Source organism: Nannobrachium achirus, assembly GCF_963921795.1.
Source record: "Nannobrachium achirus genome assembly, chromosome: 1".
NCBI lineage: Eukaryota > Metazoa > Chordata > Actinopteri > Myctophiformes > Myctophidae > Nannobrachium > Nannobrachium achirus.
In genome coordinates, this window is record NC_137810.1 from 60,830,047 (window position 1) to 60,855,717 (window position 25,671).

The following is a 25,671-nucleotide window of genomic DNA, read 5'->3' on the forward strand; positions in this document are numbered from 1 at the left end:
GGCTCCTACCTTGGAAGATAAACAATCCACATAACAGGTTAGGTTACACTATTCATTAACAGAAAGGAACAAACTATAAGCCCCTTTTCGACTGCAGCTTTAGCACCACACCACACTACACCACACCACACCACACCACACCACACAAAAATATCTACATTTTCCATTACACAAAAGAAACAAATTGACCCTTTTAACTGTGATTATAAAAATATAAATTTGTATTACAACTATCCTAAATTATAATACACAATAAAGTATTAATGTATTACTATGATAATTATAATACAATATAATAGATTATAATAGTGGTTATAACACAATATAAACTATATCTCGGTGGTCTAAATGAAAAGTCAGTGAGTGATCAGTCATTATGAAGTGTTTGGCCCTGTTTGACCTAGCTCAGACCTACTCTAGATTGGATACTTTTTAGTACCACGTTTAGTACCACTTTCACACCACTCTACCCAGGTCCTTGTAGTGGAAAACCTGGCACAAGTGGGCAGTGTGGTGTGGTGTGGTGTGGAGTGGTGTGGTGTTGGGCCTGTGGAAAAGGGGCTTATTTAAGCTGCCTTCTCACGCTGTGTTTTTTTTTTTAAAACACCAACTGCCAGTAAACATTTGATTGCTGATAGGCAACACCTGGAGCATTTGTCTTTGAAGTCAGCGGTGCTATTTATGAGTTCATTTCATCAAGCGTCCTGCTAGACAATTACAACGCATCCTGCAAAGCTTGGCCAATGGGACCCTGGGCATAAAACAAACTATGACCCGTTTGTGGCAAGATGTAAGCCAGATGTATAGCCACGCTTCAGTTTACTCTAGGCCCCGGAAATTATTTTGGAAACCGGACAAACCTAGATGTTGGAGCTTATATAGCTCCTTCCAGGAGCACTGCTCAAAAGTTCCAACAGAGATTTCTAGTGTTCCATCTGCTGGTCTTTGGTCTGCCAGGGGCAGGGGGTCTGCAAAGTGGAATTAGCGGCAGGCCTTACAGCGTGCTTGTGCATGGGCGTGTGTTCCCCTGCAGTAGGCAAGTACAGTAGCAGGCATCAGGCCAACACATTGGGGTGTGATGTTACCACAGAAAGATTGTGTTTTCTTCTTTTGTATTTTAACAACTTCCAAGATAGGCTCCTACCTTGAAAGTCGTTAAAATACAAACGAAGAAAACATGCCTCGCCTCGCAACACGAGGTGTTGGGAGTTTGTAGATCTGCTATTTTCACAATGTATCTGTGGAACAGAGTCAAACTAAATTGAATGTCTCAAAGTCAACTCCAACAATTCCAAGTGTTTGTCAGGAAGCAGAACCTCTGTGCTGGCTTTATGTATGTTACCGGACGTTAAAGAAAAAACAACATGTAAGTTCTGTGCAATAAATACCCTACCAGATAAGATTAGTTTTTACATTCATCAATATGAACAACAGGTATGTCACTGCTTCCACTGAGATGAACATAAAGGACAGGATGGTTTCTATGCCAGATGCTTGTCATGCTCCAGAATCCACTAGAGGTGTAGAGCAGGGGTTTTCAACTGATTGATAGTAAACAAGGGACCACCACCCTGACTAAGAATCAACCTGGGGACCACTGTTGTGTTGTTTGTTCCGAAAATTGTAACTCCATCATTTCATTATTAATCGTTCCATGACAATCTTTTTGTTCAATGAGGTTTGGCCTTATGGACATTTGGCACAATGAGTCATCTGCTATTTTCAAAAGTAGCTATTTGAAAACGTGAAATGGGACGTTCTGCATTATGAGTAGCCTACAGTACTTTTACTTTTGGTACTTTAAGTACATTTTGATGACAATACTTTTGTACTTTTATTCAAGTACATTGTGAATTCTGGGCTTTTAGCTATTTCTGTATTGCTGTATTGATACTTTTACTCAAGTAAAGTACAAATAACTCAAATGTACTTAAGTACAGTACTTAAGTAAATGTATTTAGTTACTTTACGCCACTGGAGTGCTGCATCAATCAAAAAAACATTCACACGTCTTTACAAAACGACCGAGTATCAACAGCACAAACAACATAGGAATTCCACTGGCCGGAGCATACATGACAATGCTCCTTGTGTGACCTGTTGAGTATGAGTACTGTCAAAGAGCGAGAGTTTGTACGTTGTATTCATTCAGTAGCCTACATTCCGTTCACATCACAAGTCACAGCATTTGGTACTTGACTGAGAATGAACGATTCTCCTTTCCTTCTTGTTCCCAGCCTGTCTGTCGGTCTTCGGTCTAGTTCAGTCACTCACTCCCTAGTTTCGCGTAGCCAGACAACTATTCCACAATCTCCGAATGCTATATAGTCTGGAACGGCAGCTCCTGAACGGCGAGTATCGGAATTAGCCAGTGCTGCACTGAACTGTATAGTCTTGTTATGAGTGTATAGACAACATTTGAAAACATCATGGAAGTAACAGCAAACAACACCAGAGAAAGACGAAATAACGCCCCAAAAATAGAGGAGACATAACACTTCCAGTAGGACTTGTTATTGCTACTGCACCAAGGGAGTGGGTGCGTCACATCCGCTTTATCCCGCACTCATCGTTTCTATTTCCGTGCCCCAGACTGTATGCCGGGAGCATTTGCAAATCGTGTTATGCAACAGTCTGGCCACGCTAGACTACTCACTCCCAGTCCCCCAAACACAGTCCCGGCCTCCTCCATGACCGACACATCACTATCTTCCTCTCCCTTCTGCATTGCGAGCCTAGGGGGGCGTCAACCTTGTCCAAAACCTCAGCCGATTGAGCTCCTCGCCTATTGTACAAATGTTACCACATGGACCCTACACGCCCATTTGTTTAAATTTGTACACTCTAGTCTTGACTTTATTAACACTGAGGTTTTCACTGTCTATAATGTCATTATATATAACTTTATAACCCCTTAATAAAGGGATTGGAGAACAGGGAAGTGAATTAGGAAGTGGTTAAAACGACAACCTTTTAGAGGAAACATTTTTTCAGTTTCTTAATTTTGCACCCTAGGAACTTAAGCTTGCAGAGGTGTGGGCTAAGAAGAACAAACTGCCCTTTCCCAAGATCGACGAGAAAGTTTATGACCGGGAAAAAGAATGCTACGTCTTCAAACAAAAGGATTGCCCCACCATCATCCACTTTGTGCTGGTCAACAGCAACTTTATGGAGTTCAAAGCCCCCGGTAAGTACATACGCATGTGGAGGTTTTCAAGCTCTTTTGTAGGATTATAATGAGGCACGTTTACCATCACAGCATGTGAGACATCACTTCCTCCAAGTACAACACTGGCATTCCACCATATTTGGTCATTTCCCGTTGTTTCACACATAGGCCTACTGTAGGAGAAAGTTGGGCCCCTTGTCTGCGTGACCCCAATAAATATCTCCCCTTAAAGCCACAATCTGTAGGAGAGAGATCTGAGTGTAAACTAACCTTTGGTGTTCGTTCACAACAGGCAGTTTGGTTTCCGCCTAAAGCGCGGAAACCACTAGAAGAAGCGGCGTCGCTTTGATTTTGTTCCCTCCGTTTGTTTCCCCAATCTCTATTAAAATGCTCGAGTAGCCTAGTGTAGTCTTTCCAGTCGCTACGAGTTGGACTAAAAGATGCATATACCAAACACATTTTTCAAAAGCAAAACTACTCTGCATCAAGGACTTTATTAGGTAGGCCCTAAAAGTATGTCCTTGAGCGTCCTTGAGTACTACAACATGACGTTTTTTGGTTTCCGCTCCAGACCGGTTACAAGCCCGAAAAGTGAAGTGATCCCAGACTAAGTGTAAATAGACCACACATCCATGAAGGTCCCTATTAGTTGGGGGCCTTAGGGAGATAAAATGGTCATTTCAAATGGTTCCTGAGTCAGCGACCTTCGGGGTCGCCACAGTGGCCGAAATCAAGTTAGGCTCCCATCGACTTTCTATACACTATACTACAGGAAGAAAAATAAATCTGCTTAAGTAGGATGCGAGAGGTCTAAGTAGGGGGTTGTCATGATTCTGAATCCATTGCAAAAAAAACTTTCCTTGGGCTAAAAAACAGCCCCACAAAATTATGGTTTTGTGATGAAAACTGACGAGTCATTACTTTTCACAGTTTTGTTGGGGCCATTTTTAGCCCAAGGAATGTTTTTTGTGCAAAACAAATGCTTGCAGTGGATTCAGAATCATGACAAACCCCTAGTTAGACCCCTCACATGCTACTTAAAGCAGATTTATTTTTCCACCTGTAGTATAGTGTATAGAAAGGCAATGGGAGCCCAACTTAATTTGGCCGATGTGGCACCCTGAAGGTCGCCGACTCGGGTGCCATAGCTAAATTATTAGAGCATGCCCTGGGCTACATCCGTGCACAAAAACCCTAAGGCCCCCGACTATATCCACTTTAAGGAGGGTACAGAATATACTACCTCTTCGCATACAGGTCACCCACCTACATACTCCCTCTGTCTGTTTATGTATGTTACATAAAGCTGGGGTTTTTGCACTGCAAGAACTTTACACTACAGGAAGTCTGCCAAATTGGGGAAAAGGGTATGTTGACATTATTTATGATGGAGTTACAAATTGTGCTTTCATTACACACCATACATTGAGACGTGATACCCTACTGGGTAGGGAGTGTGTCGATATTGCGACATAGCATCTGTTCGACGGCCCATTCTTTCGACACGGGTGAATGTTAACCTGGTGAAAAGCTAACCTGCCGACGCAGGTGAATGTTAACCGCTATGCCTAAACCTAGCTACTTTAGCTAAAGTAGCTAACCTGCCGACGCTCATAGTCGAAAGAATGACCCATCGAAAGAGCAAGATTTCCCGAGATGTTTTAACTGTCCTCCATTACTTCATGTCTTAACTGACCTCCATTACGTTAACTGACCGTCATTTCTTCATATTTTATCTGACCTCCATTTCTCGCAGGAGTCCCAAGAGAGACACAGGAAGAGAAAGATGCTGGAGACTTTAACATCTTCGACGACCCTGAGAAGTCGTACTCCACCTTTAACTTCCAGTACACCAGCAAGGCCTATACTCAGCTCCATGACCTGATGGAATTTAACACACTCAACAACTTAGAGGTCAGTTTTCTTTTCTTATAATAACTTTAAAGATTTGTTTTTTTGCCTTTTTTATGCCTTTAGGACAGTTTGACAGGAAATGGGGGGAGAGATGGGGAGTGATATGCGGCAAAGGTCATCTGGATTGGAAATCGTGATTGTAGAACTGCTATTCTACTGCTGAAATGAAGGATGAATTTAACTGAGTATTTTCACAGTATTATTCACAGTATAACATGATCATATGTGCCCCCAGATAATCAAAGAGGCCATCAAGGAGAGCATTGTGTACCGGAAGGAGAACAGCCCAGAACAAACTGATTAGGGGTCGTGCTTGGTCTTCCTCCTCGGGCCCACCTTACCGTTCATCACCACCAAGCGTGGGGTGGCTCGAAGTAGCTGACAGAGTACAGCATCTTGCAATGGGCCTGGTGTACAAAGATGTCCACGATCATAACACCAGAGGCAGCTCCACTAATCATGTTCAACCTAGATTTATAAAAGGCTCTAATTCATTCTCCATGAGTCATGAGTTCATAGTCACACCATTGTACTTTCCTTGCCATGAATGAACTTGTCCAAACCTTCGTGTTCTCATGGATCGGTTGTGTTGTGTCTCACCAACCACTTTTGGCACTTGCCGACAAAACCCCCCGATCTGACGCAAGATCTGGCTTTGCTCGATGTGTGCGAAAGCCTCTGCGAAAAGATCAGTGCGCGATTCCAGCGCTCGGCGAGACCTTTCAGAGGGGGGGGGGGGGGGTCTTGTTCCGCCAGTGATGAGAGAATAGTACCAGACGATCCTCCTTTAATTGAGTCCATGTGTTATTGTGTTGTGCGTCAAAAGCAAAACAAACAGCAACAAAAACAAAAACTAAAAAACACACTAACACAGAAAAGAAGGATCGATCTCTGGCAGACGTAATCCTCAGTTTATTGCTCAAAGTAACTTTGTTCCCTGGTTTTAAATGACAACTTTTTTACAATATTAAGAGAAAAGAAAAGATGAGTGTTTTTTTTTTGTGGTGATTTTAACGATTTTGATTTGCATGCAAGTGGCTAATTATGTATTTTTAGACACAATCAGCCCATTCCCAAGTTGCGCCGCAATCTTTCATGGGCAGATGTGACAGCGGCGTAGCCAGGATTTACCAACTGGCTAGGCCTGGCACAATGTAGGTGGGCACAGATGTGAGCTTGCACATCGTTTTTTTTTTAAATAGCGAACATTTAAATATTTACAGAGACATAATACAGTCATGGAAGTCATGGATTCGTCATGGAAGTGGACTTCCCAAGCAATATGGAGACGTTTTAATTTTAGAAATCGCTTCGTAATTGACTAAGCTATGATCAAATCAAATTGTGGTGTCTTTCTTCTTCGCGCCGCACCGTGCATTTTGCAAATAGTCATATACATTTTCTTAACGGTTATTTAAACAATTTGAAGTTTTTCAGAACCTTTTAATATTTGCAATTGTTCATACAATATTGACGGTCTTTTTAAATTAGTGCATTCATCCAAATGAAAGATCCCACTTCACACCCATATGGGTGAACATATTACATGCCTGAGGTTCAGAGGTTGGCATGTGAAAATGAGCTTGTGCGATGTGAGACTCTATAGTGATGGAAGGTTTCCACTCATTTAAGGTGTTTTTTTATATTTAATAAGGCATTGCAATGCCTGTTCATCACGTACAGAACATGTTCAAACAGCCACAGCCACAGCCTGTAAATATCGGTTTCTATCAAGGCCAGACAACAACACAACACATACTGTACCAGAAGAACACAAACACACAGGTTGGGACAAGTGGCATGGCAAGGAAAGTACAGTTTTTGGCGAGACTATGAACTCAGATACCCATTGCGATGTTGTAATATTCAGAGGCAGAGGGAGAGAGAGGCATGTGTTAACCCTGTTAAAGTAAGAATTAACGCTCAAATGTAATACTGAAATTAAATGTGATTAGTACAATGGATGAAAATAACATTAATGGAGCTTATTTTTTCCACTTCAGAAGTGTGCCGTTCAATGCATTACATGCCAAGCTGAATCTTAGTTATTGCACTGATCGAGTAACACCCAAGGCATTGATCATGTTTAAAACGGCTATTTATATGAAAATTACTAGTTCTGTTCTTCAAATGTTCTGTTCATCAAATCATTCTAAATGTGAAGCAATGATATCTTCACAGATCTTAAGCCTTCTTGCCGTCGGGACAGATTCTCTAGATATTCAGGTGCAATCTCCTGCAACATTTGGCTGTGTGATTGAATGTAATGACTAGCTGTTCCCACAAAAAGGTTTCCTTCATATCAGACGTTTGTGATGGCCAATCCATCAGTCAGTAATCAAATCTGTACTTATTTTTGACATATTTTCAAAAAGCATACACATTTCTTTATGATTCAACACTTTTGAACGGATGTAACAATAGCTGTCATAAGTTGCACAATGTAAAAATAATTACCAAACACAATTCTGAAATACACAAATACAACACTAGACAGGGTACAAAAGACACCCTGTAGGAACGCCTTATCAGCTATGTTGACTGATTATTCAGTAATCTAGTCATGGATAATCTGGTATTTCATGTTGTGTTAGTTTTTATACTGTCATTTGTAAATTCGATATATTTCTATTTTGTTTACAAATCATGTTTTATTCATATTTGTATTGTGTTATACATAAGAAGTGCCAGGAGGAGGCAAGAAGCCTAAAGGGCTTTTACATTTTTACATTGTGCTAAATAAATCAAATCAAAGCTGTCTTCTTGTCAATTATTTTAGGGCCATTAAGAATAATGCAGTCACACAGAGAATAAAGAATAGCAGAGCAGGCTCTGTCGAAGGGGTTAAGATGGAGGTGGAAACAGTGCTGTAAGCTCAGAGAGAGCTTGAGAAAAAACTGTAAGACACCGGGCACTGCGGGCACAGCCTCAGCAGGAAAATGTGTGTGCGCACATACATACACACACACACACACACACACACACACACACACACACACACACACACACACGCATGCACGCGTGCACACGCACAGACACACACACAGACACACACACTCGCACGCACGCATGCACACACACGCACACACTCACACACACACACACACACACACACACACACACACACACACACACACACACACACACTAAAGTGGTTGTCTTAAACCCTCTATACAAACGGACCTTAGTTGGCCATGTACTGGGTGCGCTCTTGTTTTCTTTCTACAACAAAACCTTGTTATGTGTCCAGTTATGTCTCTATAGTGTGGTTGCTATAGGCAACACATGCACTATTATTCAGTCTGAGAATAGTTTGCCCTCAAACTGAACCTGCTTTTTGTAATCTTTTTAACTGATGTTATCCGGGTTGTAAGGCTGGATATCTTGGACAATATATCCTAAAATGTAAAAAAAAAGTTAAAAAAAAAAACGCCCACGGCCCACCGGGCAAATGCCCGGTATGCCAGATGCCCGGTCCACCCCTGCCTAAGCCTAAACCTAACCCCAAACCTAACCCTAAAACCTAACCACCGTCAGAGTAATGAGATGTCGGACTTATGTGTAGTGGTTCAACTGTGTTTTCTAGATCATGCAAATACATTTGTGCACTTGACACACACACAAACAAGTCTCTGTACACACGGCATCTCGGTTACACCTTAGTTTGCGGTTCCCATTTCTACATTTGTGACTCTTCCTATTCAGCTTGTGGCCATGTGACATTTGTGACAGATTTTTGTCCATTCTGAGGCGAGTGCGCAGAATGGAGCTCGGTTGCACAATCAGTCGCGTGTGTTGTTGTGGATGAGCAGTTCTCAAAGGTTCCCTGGCTAATAAACCTTATACTGAATGCTTTAACCCATTCAGAACAGGTACACATTATTGTGTATCATTATTTTATGCTTTAACTATTGAAAAATAGCAGATATACAAGCTCACAGCGCAGCACCGAGTAGATCTGCTATTTTTGAAAAATCGTGAAAATTAGAATTTTGACCCGATTCTATGTCTTTTGAATCCTTCTAAGATTTTTTGAAAAACCTATGTTTCTACGTCGGCAATCTGGCCAGCCATCGTCAAAGAAAAGGTCCTTTTCTCTTAAACGGAGCTCAGTTAGCCTGTTATGGAGAGACTACAATGTCAGTGGTTCTCAAACCTTTTCATGTGAAGGACCGCCAAAATGATATTTATTTGGCCACAGTCCCGCATCTCAAAATATTTAGTTCCAGGGCCCCCCAGAAGCAAAATATGAGTTACAAACGTTCGCTTTGAAAATACATGTATTCAAAGATTTGCACACATTTTCACGACTTGAGCTTGTATATCTGCTATTTTTCACTGGTTAAAGCATTCAATAATTCTAGGCCTATTAATACATTATGATTGCCCTCTCTAATTAAATTAAAAACACAAATCTTCTAAACTGCATTGCCACTCATGAATGGCTGAAAGCTGCATTTTCACTCTGCTCTAACCATCCTTGTGTTTCTTTTTCTCTACTCTTCTTCCCTTTACTGGAACAAAACAGTATTTCACCCATGTCATTATACTGTCTGTCTCTCACATAAGGGCTTTCACACTGTCACTGTAGACCTGATAGCACCACACTGCCCTCTAGAGGCCATGATCAGCAACAACAGCATTCAACACTATCCTGTCCCATTACTAAGGATAGAAGATTCGATTGTTAAAGGTTCTCTGGCTTTCCCTGGCATTTATAACTTAACTTTTAGATCACAATCAATACTCTTTTAAACTTGAAGAAGTATTAGTTTGTGTTGTTTGTCTTTATTGGGCAGTATATGGCACAGTAGAGCACAAACTAGCAAATTAAACCCACCACAGTGTGCGTCCAGATTAGGATTGCAATTATGAATTATTTTCTTAGAGATGATTTTATCGATAACTTTTTTGATTAATCGAATAGTTAAGAAGAGCCTTTTTTGGATCATTTGAAAAAATATATATTAACGAGTAAACATTCTACTAGATTATCTTCTATTACAATCGACTAAATTGATTAGCCCGATTAACACTGTAGATCAACTATTTTCAGTAGGCCCATCTTGAATTTATGGATAATCGATTATTATTTATGATCGATTCAATTGATTAGTTTGTTTAAATATCACACCCCTACTTCAGATGAACATGCGTTGGTAAATAATTTGTTAAAAAAACGAAAAAAAGATGATATGACCCCAGTCATTTAGGTCTCAAACTTTATTTTTTATTTCACAGCCCCCCCGTTTGGTATGCATAGGCCACCAGAACTCAAAGAGTGTACCCTCTCTGAGTTACAGACCTGTGAGGGTCCATTTGGTTCCTAACTATCAATAATGTAGCACTTTGAGAACCACTGACATATGGTATGATATAATGTAGGGTTTAAGTGGTTGAGTGAGGTGGTCATTCATAATAATAATGAGGTTGTCACAGGTTCGAAACATAATATAAACTATTCTCAAATACACTGACTGTATTGATGCACATGTACTGAACAACGATCAGTTTTAAGTTAAATTCCAGAGCGTGACAACGGTCCCCTCCCCTGAAGTGTAGTAGCATGTTCAGCTCACATGCTCTGGATAGTATGCACACTACTAGAACAGGGGTCTTCAACGTTTTCAGGCCACGGACCCCTTAGCTGAGAGATGAAGCAGGGACCCCCAGATTCCATACAGTTTCATCGTTTGACAGCACAATCATCAGTGTATTTTGGATTCATGTCAATTGGTGTTATCAGATATGTAACCACTTGAACCGTCAATACTTAATAAACTTGACCTTTCACTCTGTACTTAGTGTGTTCTTTTTTCCCCGAAAATAGCCGATCTACAAGCTCCCGACCCAACAATCTGCTACTTTTGGCTAAAGTTCTCAGAATATGGACGTTAAGGTTCAAGTGGTTAATATAAAAAAGGAGAAAAAAGGTTTCTATAACAAAAAGATTTGAAGGACCCCCTGTAGTAACTCTGAGGAGGACCCCCTAGGGGTACCGGACCCCCTGTTGAAGACCCCTGCACTAGAACTATTATGGGGGACTGCCCATAAGTCCGAAGGTTCATTAGTCCGAAAGTTCATTAGTCCGAATTTTGTTAGGGTTACTGAGGTTAGGGTTAGAGTTAGGCATAGTATTCTTAACAAATTCGGACTAATGAACCTTCGGACCAATGCCATGGCACCCTATTATGCATATTTTTATAAAAGATCTGCATACCAATAATTTAATCATAATTATTTGGTGAAATGTCCTTTTAATTCCTAGCAGCAGTCAGGATTGGACCGGTATGGTTACATAATATTATGGCAACCATATAATCATCAAATCACAGTTAATCCATACAGAAACAGTGAAGATAAGAAAGTATAGAAAATAAACGCTTTATTATTAACTCCCTTGTGAGGTCTGAGTCCATACATTGTTCATGTTTAGGCCATTCCCAGGTCTGAAAACAGGTTAACATACCCGACCGGGATGTCAGGCCCTGTCACAGGGAGGGCCTGACACCCATACAGTATGAAAGAAACCCTGCTGTCAGGCCCCGTCTAAAAGCTATGTCTATAAGTCTAATATCGACATCGGCCATTGGAAACTCCATATCAGATGACCACTAGCTTTGACTAGTGTTTTTATTGGGAGAAATGTATATAATTACATCATATCTGCAAATAACACAAAAAAGCTTTAGACCTTATATCCCCTTTTCCAGCATCTTTGAAGAGCATGCTACTATACTCCAACAGAATTTGTTGAAATGGATTGTTCACCCTAAATATTTCTACCATTTACTCACCTTGTGATGAGTTGAATACAAGGACAATTTTCCTTTGTTTAACATTGCTTTATAGTAAAAAAAAAAAAAAAAAAAAAGAAAAAAAAATGGAGTTTAAGAGGATATCAGTAAACTCTATAAGAAACCCGTTTTTAACTTCAAAACAACGCTCAGTGTCATCCCAAGAGTATTCTGTATTTTATATGTTTATTTTCGTCTTATGCACACCTGATTAAAGCTTAGAGATGGGTGCGTAGGCAGGGTAATTTCAAACATGCACAAGATGTACATATATGACCTGCACACCATCTTCCACTTGCCAAAAAAACTCTTGTCATTAGAAATGCACGTTTTGCTCAAAGAGATGCCTGAAGGAGGTCTTTGACCGAAGCGTTGCATTTCTAATTAAAAAAAAGTTTCTTTGGCAAGTGGAAGATGGTGTGCGGGTCATATGTACATCTTGTGCATGTCTGAAAATATATGTATTTTCAAAACATCGACTTAAGTTGAAGAACATGTCCTTTTCAATTCACTTCAGTATCAAACCGTGACATGCACGACTGAAAAGGGCGGGTTGGCGTGCCTGTTAGGGCATTCATGAATAGTGATTTTTAGTATTCAAATTATTCTATCTCAAAGTATTCGAATAGTCGAATATTCGACAGGACTGGTCAAACTGTCAAATATTAAGTAAGCAAGAGGCAAACATTGTGAAAATAGCAGATCTACATGCTCACAACGCCTGCTATTTTCACAATATTTATCGGCGGAACCGAGTCACATTAAATGTATTTTGGGGGTCAAGGCCTAAAAAGGTTTGAGAACCCCTGGTATAGAGCATTAACAAATTCATCCACCAGGGGCATTGACGACTCATTCTTATGACTTCCTATCTAGCCAAGCTTTATAAACTATATATTTTTTAAAGAGAAAAAAGAAAAAAAAAAAAAGAAAAAAAAAGAGAATATTCGACTTTGGTGAACAACGTCGAATAGTGACTTTGATATTCGAATATCTGAATATTTGGTGAATGCCCTATAGGGCCTGTGGGGTTCAACGTGAGCGGGTGCTTTGTTCATGCATGAGACAATTCAGGAAATAGAGACTTGGAATTGCACTGCAAGCGTGGTTTCGGAGTTAATCTTGGCCTCAATGTTACTTCAATTCAAGTATTTTCTTCATTTTTGGATTATCCCCCTCCCCCCTACCCAACTACACTTTTAATCATTATTCTTAGTCAAATGGACCTGAATTATGGTGCTTGGTCCGCTTTTCTTTACCGTTTACATCAAATCTTGTCGCCAAAAATGGCCACTCTACAAGCTCGCAACATTGTGAGCTTGTAAATGGCCACTTCTTGGCCAAAGTTCACCCCAAAATCGGCATGCTGGGATTCAAGTGTTTAAGAACTGCATAATGACCCGAGGATTTGCGACCCCTGAATGAGTCATCATGTGCATCTTCAGATGCACACTTTCGCGGAACGTTTTTTCGCAGAGTGTACAACTAAAGGGTTTTCCTCCTTTGTGCGTCTCCATGTGCTTCTTCAGAGTACCCTTTTGAGTGAAGCGTCTGTCGCAAACCGTACAAGTAAAAGGTTTCTCCCCCGTATGGATTCTCATGTGATTTTTGAGGTAACTACTACAAGAAAAGCTTTTGCCACAGACGGTACACTTAGAGGGGTTATCGTCTGTTTGGGTAAAGGGCTCGTCCCCGGTATGGGCCATCATGTGTGCCTTTAGGCAATGATTATTTGGCTTCCCCCCCGTGTGCGAGGGACTCCCCGCGGATGGAGTTTGTTTCGACGAGTTCAGGTCCTGAGCTGGCTTGTGTCTAGACGACAATCTTTGTCTTTTCACGCGTCGCGTCTTGCGTGGTTTAGGTTTCTTTAAAGCCGACCGACCTTCCCTGGTCTCCTCCCACTCGTCGCTGTCTTCGGTGTCGGATTCGGAACTGTGTGACGAGAGGGGCTGAACGTCGCTGGTTGGTTGTGACGGTACCCAGTACTCTATGTAAGCTTGTGTTTTCTCAGCTGAGGTGCTGGCTAGAGGCTCTCTCTCTCCGTTTTCGTCGTCATGATCATCTTCACTTTCCACCGGTAACGGCAACCATTCGGCCTCCTCTGGTCTTTGAGGCGGCTCCTCCTCTTTTATCTGTGGAGGTGCTGGTTCCTCCTGGACCAGACTGGGGTTTTCCTGCTGTTGGGGGGAAGAAGCCTCTGGACACACAGGAAGGGGCGTGAGGTCTTAGGAGGGGGAGAGAAGAGGGACACCATCAGCAGAGGGCAAATCAACGTGTGTTCTTTTGATTGGATAGGATTGATTTGATTCTTCTACAGATTTTGATTTGCAATAGTAGTCGCCAGTGTAAAATGTGTCATCTTTTGTCATGAGACCGCCCTGAACCGAGGACGAATTAGTGTTATTAACCCATTTAGACCTGAACGCAAAAACTATTAAAAAGATAGCAGATATACAAGCTCACAGCGCGGCACCGAGTGCAGCTCTGCGAGCTTGTAGATCTGCAATTCTTTTTTTGAACATTTGTTCAAGACCGATTCTATAAATGTCTTCTAAATCCTTCTAAATCAGTGGTTCTTAGCATATGACCGTGGACCGGAGGAGTAGAGCTAAGAGTCAGCTATCGGCTCTTTCTTTTGTATAAGCCCGATCTGAGGCTATTTAGCCGCAAAAAAAACTTTGTCGCTGCCCTAGGAACACAGTTCAGAGAAAAATGTCTCTAAAGATCTGAGAATGTATTGGATTAGGCGGCGCGGTGCGGCGGCGTTACCCGATTACGGGCCGGTGGAAAGAGAGCGCGGTAGGCGGCCTGGTTCCAAAATTAGACCGGGGCTTTGTTGAGGCCTCCGATTAATTAATTCATTTTATTAAAAAAGCCCGACTAGAACGGGATCGGCACCCTGGAATACGTCGCGCCGCCGACAGTATAGATTGAGTTTTTTTGGGGGGCTCTAAACTTTATTCTAAACCATTTTCAATGGAATAAATCGTCGGACCATCTAGACTCGGTTGTTGGAAAGCGTAGGACGAGCCAGGACCACCCACATCTCTAAAAGCAGCTCAGGGTAAGTAAAATAGCAAAAAAAAACATTGTATTGTATTGAAAAAAAGCCAAACTTGTTCGGGATGGGCACAAGAAGGGTTAATCACACAATGTAACTTTAATTGATTCAGAATGATAATGAGTCAAGCTGAAACGGGCGATTCTTTTGGTAGTGAAGGGAAGGCAGACTGTTTACAACAAGACTTCTCCACCGGGAAAAAAATGTAAAAAGCATGGATTTTTTTCTCTCACCAATCGATTAGCACTAGTGTTGCCCGATCCCGATCACGTGATCGGATCGGCCGCCAATATGGCCGTTTTTATAAGATCGGAGATCGGGGGAAAAAAATCGTTTTTGTTTTTTATTTTTATTTTATTTTCTGGGAGTACTGAAAGTTACAGGTAAGGTGAATGCGATATGAAATGTAAGCTTACCATAATCACAGTAATCCTTAATCATTTTCAATCATATTCAAGGGCTTTTGGAGAAATGAGACAGACAGAGCACTGCAGAGGGAAGGTGATTGTGTCAGACTCTGTGTACAGCTGGCAGCTGATGCCAATAAGTAGTAATTGGCCCCTTGCTAATGGATCAAAGGAAGGCAATTATGTCTCTCTGCACTGTCAACTAGCTCAGTGGTTCTCAACCTGTGGGTCGGGACCCCCAGGGGGGTCCTCAAATTAATTTGGGGGGGTCCCCAGATGATTAACTTAATGTGCAACATTCGTTTCTCTCTCAACAGTAAACAAATCAACATAAAGTTTAAGTGTATAGAGGGTATCTGCACATTTCGAAAGTGAAAAATTAAGGACTTTTTAATACCTCTAAAATGACAAATTAAACATTGGCCAAATTGTCAAATATTAAAGCCAGAAATTGTGAAAATAGCCGATCTACATGCTCACAACTCCTCGCGTTGCGAGGCGTTGTGAGCATGTAGATCTGCTATTTTCACAATAGAACCGTGTTATACAAAATATACTTCCTCAACTCTTCAGGGTCGGGGGTCCCCAGTTAAAATATGATTATTTTGGGGGTCACGGCCTGAAAAGGTTGAGAACCAAGTGATAGAATGAATAGAATTTTTTTTTCTTCTTAATGCCTTGCCAAAAGATCGGATCGGGAAAGATCGGGATCGAATCGGAAGCAATAATATTTGATCGGTATCGGATCGGGAGCAAAAAAACCCTGATCGGGGCATCCCTAATTAGCACTGTGCAAAAAAATCGATTTACTATATTATCGTGATGTTATTGCCGGCGCTTCAATTAATCGATTTTCAATGTTCAGAATCGATTTTCCAGATTTTATGTATTTATAAAAAAAAAAAAGATTAAGGCGAAATTAACCTGAAGGTGAAATAACCACTTTCAGTCAGAGTAAGTACAGGTCCTAAAGGAACAGTTTTAGGTCATGAGGATGTCATGTTATGGCTAAAGCTAGCACAGTGCTGTAGGCCTGCAGCACAGCGATTTTTCTTTCTTTTTTTATGACTGTTGTGTTCTGTGTTTTCTGGCATCTTGACCAGGAACATGTTGTTGTAATGTTGTACCACTGGCACTTTGGCTGAAATAAATGTCAGAAAGATTGACTGACTTTATTTGGCTGCATTGATTTGAAGTATAATTATGATTCAACTTTTAATGTTTTATATCGTTTAGAATTGTTTTAAAATGTTTCAATATAAAAGAGCTGTAATTTTTTGGGGAAAATCGCAATAATCGTGATTCGAATCACAAATCGCAGGAAAACGCAATAATCGTGATATAATCGAATCGTCACCCTATGAATCGAAATCGAAACGAATCGGGAAAAAGTGAATCGTCACAGGCCTACCGACGATGTGCTCTTGCTTTTACCAACGCGGACCTGCACGACCACCAGAGTAAAGCGATAGAAGCGACTAGAATAGAATAAATAGCTTACTGTTTTGACTAAGTTTGTGCTGAATAAATAGTACACAGTTGGTTATGTCTCCTGCTGTATTCAGTGGTGCAATGGTGATTCAATGTTTGGGGGGGTCGCCAACGTTGCCTAATACAAGTCTATTGTTATGATGATGATTGATGATTGATTAGTTTATTTTCATGTCCTGCACACAGTGCCCAACCCTCATGGGTTTATTAGACACCATTTCAAATTTACAGTATGTTTTACAATAGTCATACATCCATTTTTTTTTCATACATTTTCAGTTATACAGAGTATCTTGTCTCCTCTCCCAAGCTTGACAAATAAAATATATAATGCATACTGTAGGCTGGTTTCTTTGTTAAAACAGTTGGTGTGAACTTGGGGGGGGGGGGGGGGGGGGTTGCAAGAAAGATCAGAAAAGATGGGTCGTCGGGCGCACGACCCAAGACAACGGCAACAATGGCTGTATTGGAGTGAATGTGTCAAAAAATGCTCTGAAGTGCGAATGCTCTGAATTCTTCGAATGCTCCGAATCAACAGGGGATTTTAAAGGGAATATTCAAAGGTCATTTTTGGCAGATTTTGACAGCCCTAGTAGAGACAGAGTATATTATAAGTATGTTTTACCAATAGAGTGTTTAAATTGTACCGGATAGGCAGCTCTGCAAATAAAAAGGTGAATTCATCCCAGTGCATGACGGAGGACGATATTGCGATAAATTAAATCTTCACGATACAATTATCGCGAGTGTTTGTTTTTTTATCACATAAACCATAACATCGCTTTATCCCATACCAAGTTATGGTAGCCCCCTTGTCTTTAATACTGGCACCTGATCAATTAACTACCAACATATACTGCATATGGTATGGAGCACTGTCTTTGATGTGTCGTGAGCTTGTAGATCTGCTATTTTCTGCAAATGACCCTCCCCCCAAGAATACAGATAAATAATAATAATGAAGAAAAAAATGTGTAACTATGAGGACCCAAACCCCCCTATTGAAGACCCTTGACTCAGGAAATTAAATGATCACCTCACATACAGTTAAAGCCTTATCACAGTCCGAGGTGAAGAGCTATCACTTTAACTTTTAGGAGATAAGCCTGTGTTTTTCCCAGTGAAATGTTACGGAAGCAGTCACGTGACTCGCTATTAATCTGTTTTGCAGCCACCAAGCGGTCGAAGCGAGAAATGGCCACAGGCTGACAAAAAACAAACAAACACAGAACTGGCTGACAAAATGAGCGTGTTTAAAGTATTGTTTCAACACATCGCTTGGATTACCCCCGCCGCTAAAAAAGTAGAGATGCAAGAGACGGGTATAGGACCATTGCTTTTTGGATACAACGCTTGGTGACGGTAAGAGCGGTTGATAACCTGGCGAACTACCCCCGGAAAAAGCTCATTTGGGCATGCTGTGTAGCTGAGTGAGAGGTTCCGATTCCGAAAGGAATGTTGTATGTAGTAGTGATTATTTGTACCAACCTGCTGTGTGTGCTTGTGCTTGCTGTTCAGTGTGTTGCTGTTTGGAACACAGACGCAGCTCCTCATAGTCAGTCAGAATCCTCTCCACCATGACAAAGATCTCCTCAGCGGCGACGCACAGCCGTTGGCTGATCAAACACCTCAGTGTCTGCAGCGAAGTCATGCTAAAGATCTAATTTGACTCGTAAAATAACAATTAATTATATTAGGAAGCTAACGTTAGCTCTCGGTTGTGTGCGACGCTGCGCTGATCCTAACCCAAGTCCTAACCAAATAAAGTGCTGCATGAATTTGCACGCAATGAACTTCCGGATCAAAGACGTCAGGTCAAAGTTGCAAACAGAGGCGTCAATTGGGTATGGCAAGCTATGGCAGCTGCCATACCTTGGCTACAGGGGGAAATAATAAAATGTACTGTAATCGTGCCTGTTGCTAAGGAATGACAACATGACTGGTGTTTTGCACAGACACCAGTCATGTTGCCATACCTTAGCTTTTTTCTGAACTGACGCCGCTGGTTGCAAAGACTACACTGTTGGTTGTGAATTGACGCTTACCGCCCCCTGCTGGGGAAGATATGTACAGCTCCATTGGTCCATGATGATGATCAGCTAGCTGTAAAAAAATTAGATATTCTAGATTTTTTTGATTCATTATTAAAGATCGAAATCAGCAAACGTAATATACTGTAGCAAAACTTGTTTTTAACTGTTTTGGTGCCTGAATTGATGGTCTTATCTTATTTGTGTAATTATGTAACTGGCCCAACAAACATTAAATGAGTTATGAGAGAGAGAGAGAGAGAGAGAGAGAGAGAGAGAGAGAGGGGTCAGATGGGTGGGCTGAACTCCTGATATAACATGACCACACAACTGTATCAGATGAGGAGGCTGGTGAAGAGACACACCTACCTGAGCTGGACCCAGGCTGGACAGCACCCTGGACTGTTCTGGCAGAACCTACGCAGAGCTCTGGACACGCCTGACACTCATCTGGATTTCAATCAATAAGTTACATTATTATGTTTTATTTATATAAATTGTTATTGTTTATTGTTTTTTCTGTATTTATTCATAGTAGGCTACAGTAGATAGTGAAATGCAAGCAAGCTTGTGGCCATCAGGCCGATGTTTCGTTTCCGTTTGATATCTTTTGTACACAATATACAGTCACAGCTGGTGTCGGAAAGGAAAGCAGAAATCCACAGGAGTATGGGGATTTGTTTTCATTTTAAAATCGCCTTAGAATTGATGGAGATGTGGCCAGGGACGGTTCTTAGCGGGGCAGATAAATGCATTTTTGCACTATAATACTTCAGAAGTGGAAAGAAACCTAAAACTTTTCACAAGTACTCCTTAGGGGTTGTTCCTATGATAAAACACATTAGACACTGAAAAATCAAAATGGCTGCCATGTTTCCAAGATGGCTGCCTCTGAACAGTATGCCAGCCAATTAATGTCCGATTTTCATAATATTAGAGTTGTTTTGTAGGTTTTAAAACATCCTGAGTTCATTCATTACACTTTTAAAGCAGCCAGAATAACCTTTCTGACTTTTGGTTGGGGTCTTTCCTCACCTGGGACCCCCCAAACAGACCCCTGACCCCCCAAACAGACCCCTGAGCCTATCTCAGTAATCGCATTGCTCCTGCTCCAGAGCAATGTTAAATTAGATCATAACTGAAGCATTAAAGTTGTTGTAACTGGACTCTGAAAGCAAAAATGAGTAGTAGCAAATACCCAGGGGTCTTCCACAGGGGGTCCGGGACCCCTAGGGGCTCAGAGTTACTACAGGGGGCCTGCCGAATCTTGATGGGGAAGTCCTTTTCTTTTTTTTAACTGTTTTTATTAGTATTCTCAGCAGCCTATTATTTATTACATTTTTGTGTTAGACAGACAGGTTCACAGGTGTTACTGCAGGGATTGCAAGAATTAAGGTATTGCAACTTCTCACTTTGGGCGCGCAGTCTAACATGTCCATTTATTGCGCTGCACTCACACTGACAACACAACACACACACACACCTCTTTGTTATCGTCACCCCAAAACCCGCACCCTATCCTCTTAAAGAGCTCACGGTCAATTGTACCCAAAGAAATTCACTACTATACATGTCCTCCCTAATAGTGTTGACAGTTTCCACTATAGCATTTGCAGGGAGGAGAGTGCAAGGCAGGTTATTGTTTGAGCAGCTGCACCGTCCCTTGTAACCTGCTTTGCAGCCACATTTGATGAGCTCAAGTACTGCCTTTGCAGCAGGGAGGGCAAGAAACCTGACTGGACTAGGGGTGGATATTGGCAAGAATCTCGCGATGCGATACTCATCACGATACTTGGTTCACGATACAATACATCACGATACATTGCGATACTATTGCGATACGATACTATTGCGATACTATTGCGATATATTGCAAAATTCAAAAGAATTTAAAAAAGATTGTCGAGCTTAAAATACATACATTGAATTAACTGAACATTGGAAATTCCTCCTAATGAAAAAAAAGTTTCCCATTCAGACAGGCAATATTGCCATTGATTATTTTCAAGGCAAAAAACACACCATGTCACTCTCTTTCAATTATATTCAATAACATTTCTGCTTACTTGGTTAATAGCATATTTCTTTAAAAGCAGAATCAATAATAGGCCTATTTAATTTAGGCAAATTTATTTGGAGGAGAAAAGAGAGTCAAGAAATGTGTTAGTGCCTGCCAAAGATGTTTTATATAGGCTACCTGTTTTTTCCTTTTTGTTTATTGGTTTGCTGTACAAGCTCTGGTTCCACACTATACAGTCCAGTTGGTGGCGGTAATGCACCCTCAAAGGGTTGCCAACCGCCAATAAACTCAAAAGAAGAAGAAGTCAGTCAGGCTAATGCTAAGCGTAAGCTAGCTCCGGTAGAACTTGTCGTTTTAAGGGAACTAAAAATGCTATCCTGGACAACAAGTGCCAGGTTCAACAAGTGCTGTCCATATCTACTACTCCCATCCATGGCCATGGACTTTATTTGGAATTATCGTTTGTTGTTCTTGTTCAACGTGAGTCACGCACGCATGCACGCACACGCACACGCACACGCACACACGCACACACACACACACACACACACACACACACACACACACACACACACACACGCTCCTCCCTCCACTGATTCCACTCTCTCTCTCTCTCTCTCTCTGTCTCTCTCTCTCTCTCACACACACACACACACACACACAGAGCGAGGATTAGAGCCCATTGATTACCGCATGTTATGTTCTTTTTTTTCCCTCCAAAAGTATCGCGATAGGGCGGCCTGAATGATCGATACAGTATCGCCAAATACATGATCGCGATGTATTGGCATATCGATAATATCGCACACCCCTAGACTGGACATACCCTCCACTCTCTGAATTCCATCTATTTTTTTCAATTGATGGAAGCTCAGGGCAATTTTTCAGGTATGACAAAGTAGGCATCATAATAGGATACCTTCATCAATGGACATGATTTTGAGGAAGTGCAAACACATGAAGAGGCTGATACCCCGATTCCTTATCAAGTCCTTGCCTCCGGTACAAGAAAAGGAAATTTATATATTCGAGTGAGTTCAAGTTATTGGATGTTACAAATGTCAAGGGTTCCTTTGCGTACATAGTTTTTCAGGTGCTGACTGGGGAAGAACATTTGTTGGAATCACCAAAAAGACATGGGTCAATGCCTACTTGATGATGATGATAATGACCAAGCCATTAACCGCTTCAAGGACCTTGGCAAGGTCATTGGCCATTCCTCCTGAGCTTATAAATGGTGAGCTTCCATCAACATTGCAGTCGGAACATTATGCATGCCATGTTTACAGTTCAAAACAACCCTGGGATTACTCAGATGGGAACTATTTTTGTCAAAGAACTTGGAGGGTGAGTTGCTACCTCCAACTCGTGCTGCACTGCTACCACATTACCTCCGCGCCAACTCTGTCACAATGCAGGATACATCATACCTGACCATACCATACCCTGTGCTTCCACCAATCGAAGAAAATAGATGGAATTCAGAGAGTGGAGGGTATATTCCAGTCAGGTTTCTTGCTCTCCCTGCTCCAAAGGCAGTACTTGAGCTCATCAAATGTGTCTGCAAAGCAGGTTGTAAGGGACGGTGCAGCTGCTCAAATAACCTGCCTTTCACTCTATGCTATGGTGGAGACTGTGTCAACACTATTAGGTTGGACATTGAAGATGATGATGATGAAGACGAATATATCCTGCATGTCTGAAATTACTGTATTGTAGTGAATCTCTTTGGGCGTAATTGACCATGGGCTCTAATAAGGTGAGGGTTTTGGGGTGACAATAACAAAGAGGTGTGTGTGTGTGTGTGTGTGTGTGTGTGTGTGTGTGTGTGTGTGTGTGTGTGTGTGTGTGTGTGTGTGTGTGTGTGTGTGTGGTCAGTGTGAGTGCAGTGCAATAAATGGAAATGTTGTTCTGCGCCCAAAGTGAAAAGTTGCAATACCTTCATTATTGCAATCCCTGCAGTAACAGCTGTCAACCATAACTGTACACAAAAAAAACATTATAAATAATACTGAGAATACTAATAAACCATCAAAGTACAATACATAAAACCAGGATACATAAAAACATTCGAAGTTTAAAGAAAAAATTGAGATTTGGCAGGCCCCCTGTAGTAGCTCTGAGGATCCCCCCAGGGGTCCCGGACCCCCCGTGGAAGACCTTTGTTATTTGCTACTAGTCATTTTTTATTTCAGAGCATATTTCAGATCTAATTTAACATTGTTCTGGAGCAGGAGCAGAGCGATTACTGAAATAGGCTCAGGGGTCTGTCTGGGGGGTCCCAGGTGAGGAAAGACCCCAACCAAAAGTCAGAAAGGTTATTCTGGCTGCTTTAAAAGTGTAATAAATGAACTCAGGATGTTTTAAAACCTACAAAACAACTTTAATATTATGAAAATTCGATATTAACTGGCTGGCGTCCTGTAAAACATATCCGAAAAGGCGGCCATCTTTAAAACTGGCGGCCATTTTGAAAATTAAGTGTCTAAGAATGACCCAAGAGGTACACTCTGTAAAATTTTGGTGCTTCTTTCCAGAACTGAAGTATTGTTCTCCTTAACTGCCCCGCTATCTTGGCATAAGCAACATAAAGTGGTTGCTTGGGGTCACAACCACTAAGGGGGCCAAATCACAGGGAGAATATATATATATATATATATATATATATATATATATATATAAATATATATATATATATATATATATACACTAATATGATAGCCATAGTTCACCCTGCAGAAACAGCATCATAATGTGCTAGCCATAATTCACCCTGGAGCAACATCACATTCCAGATACCAAGTTACAGCAATGACACTAATGTAGGCCTACTGTATCTATACTTTGTTATAGCAAAAGCTCCACAAGAACAGAAGTGCCCACAACAAACAGGGGTTCCACTGCTCCAGTGAACATTATGTTTGTATGTGCAGATAACTATCATCATTATTGGTGGTGTTGACAATAGGCCTACTACTCGTAGGCCTATAAGAAATATACTTGTGCCCATAAGAAATATGAGGCGCAAGTACTGCGTTCAGTTGAAGGTTTTTGTCTGTGGCACACATTGGAACACTGAAGTATATTATATATAATACTTAAATATATATATATATATATATATATATATATATATACTATTATATATTATTATATATATAATATATAAACCAGAGAGGATATATATCCGGAGAGGTAGTCTCTGGGTATATATATATATATATATATATATATATATATACCTGGAGAGGATATATACCTGGAGACTACCTTTCCATATACCTGGAGACTATCTCTTCGGGTATATATATCCATATATATCTGGAGAGGATACCTGGAGACTACCTCTCCAGGTATATATATATATATATATATATATATATATATAGATATATATACCTGGAGACTACCTCTCCAGGTATATATATCTATATATATATATCTATATATATATATCTATATATATATATCTATATATATATATATATATATATATATATATATATATATATCTGGAGACTACCTCTCCAGGCCCATATCTATATATATATCTATATCTATATATATATATATATATATATATATATATATATATATATATATACCTGGAGAGGATATATATCTGGAGACTACCTCTCCAGGTATATATATCTATATATACCTGGAGAGGATATATACCTGGAGACTACCTCTCCAGGTATATATATCTATCTATCTATCTATCTATCTATCTATCTATCTATCTATATATATATATATATATATATATATATATATATATATATATATATATATATATATATACCTGGAGAGGATATATATCTGGAGACTACCTCTCCAGGTACTGTATATATATATCTATATATACCTGGAGAGGATATATATCTGGAGACTATCTCTCCAGGTATATATATCCATATATACCTGGAGAGGATATATTCCTGGAGACTCCAGATATATATCTGGAGACTATCTCTCCGTGTATATATATATCTATATATACCTGGAGAGGATATTATATACCTGGAGACTACCTCTCCAGGTATATATATCTATATATATATATATTACCTGGAGAGGATATATATCTGGAGACTATCTCTCCGGGTATATACAGTATATCCATATTGGAGAGGATATATATCTGGAGACTATCTCTCCGGGTATATATATCCATATATACCTGGAGAGGATATATTCCTGGAGACTACCTTGATAAAAGGCGCAAGTTTGCTCCTCGTTAGAGGTGCAGTCTTGCTAGATTTATTTTTATTGCATTTTGTTACATATGCAGAAATATGGACTTAAAATGTGCTCTACCATTTGGTTGAGAGAAACATCAAAGGGATTATACTTGGAATATCTGCTATTTTTGCCAGACCCATGAAATGGGTAGGCCTACATAAGCAAATGTCTGTCCGGGTTTTCTATATAAAGGGTATATATGATGATGACATGATGATGACATGCCTACAAAAGGCATGATGTCATAAATGATGATGACAGACAGGGGGTCTGGCACAACCAGGTTGACCTGGTCTAGTTGAATAGTAATGTGCGATGTGTTTGTGAGTGTTGGTTTTTAAAAGCATGGAGCATGTTTTTATCATGTGTGTTCAGATGTCATTGCAAGATTTCAAGTGTCCATTGCCTAACGTTTCCATGTCCGTGGGACATTTATTATTATGTTCTTTTTTCTTCATTATGCACAATGTAATCTTTTAAGAATCAGTTTGAATGATTTTGATCACTCGTGAAGTGTCAGGATGACATGCTCTAGGA

General features: G+C 40.5%; 2 protein-coding genes across 2 annotated transcripts in view; one reads left to right on the forward strand and one right to left on the reverse strand.

Annotated features, from left to right (window-relative positions):
- LOC308289136 (cytosolic phospholipase A2-like) overlaps positions 1–5,387 on the forward strand; it is a gene marked incomplete at both ends in the record, with an annotated part of 173,178 nt that extends 167,791 nt beyond the window's left edge. Inside the window, 3 exons of the mRNA XM_080730723.1 lie at positions 3,016–3,187; positions 4,926–5,083; positions 5,319–5,387. Of these exons, the coding sequence (XP_080586849.1) occupies positions 3,016–3,187; positions 4,926–5,083; positions 5,319–5,387 (399 nt within the window). The remainder of the gene's footprint in view (positions 1–3,015; positions 3,188–4,925; positions 5,084–5,318) is intronic.
- A 4,278-nt stretch (positions 5,388–9,665) lies between these two features.
- Positions 9,666–18,578, reverse strand: LOC308289140 (uncharacterized protein; the record flags this gene model as incomplete). Its single annotated transcript, XM_080730734.1, has 3 exons — positions 18,328–18,578; positions 13,763–14,104; positions 9,666–9,697 (listed from the first exon to the last, which is right to left on the reverse strand). Exons 1-3 carry the CDS (start codon positions 18,488–18,490, stop codon positions 9,666–9,668), a joined length of 537 nt encoding a protein of 178 aa, XP_080586860.1. The 5' UTR covers positions 18,491–18,578.
- Between the last annotated feature and the right edge of the window lie 7,093 nt (positions 18,579–25,671).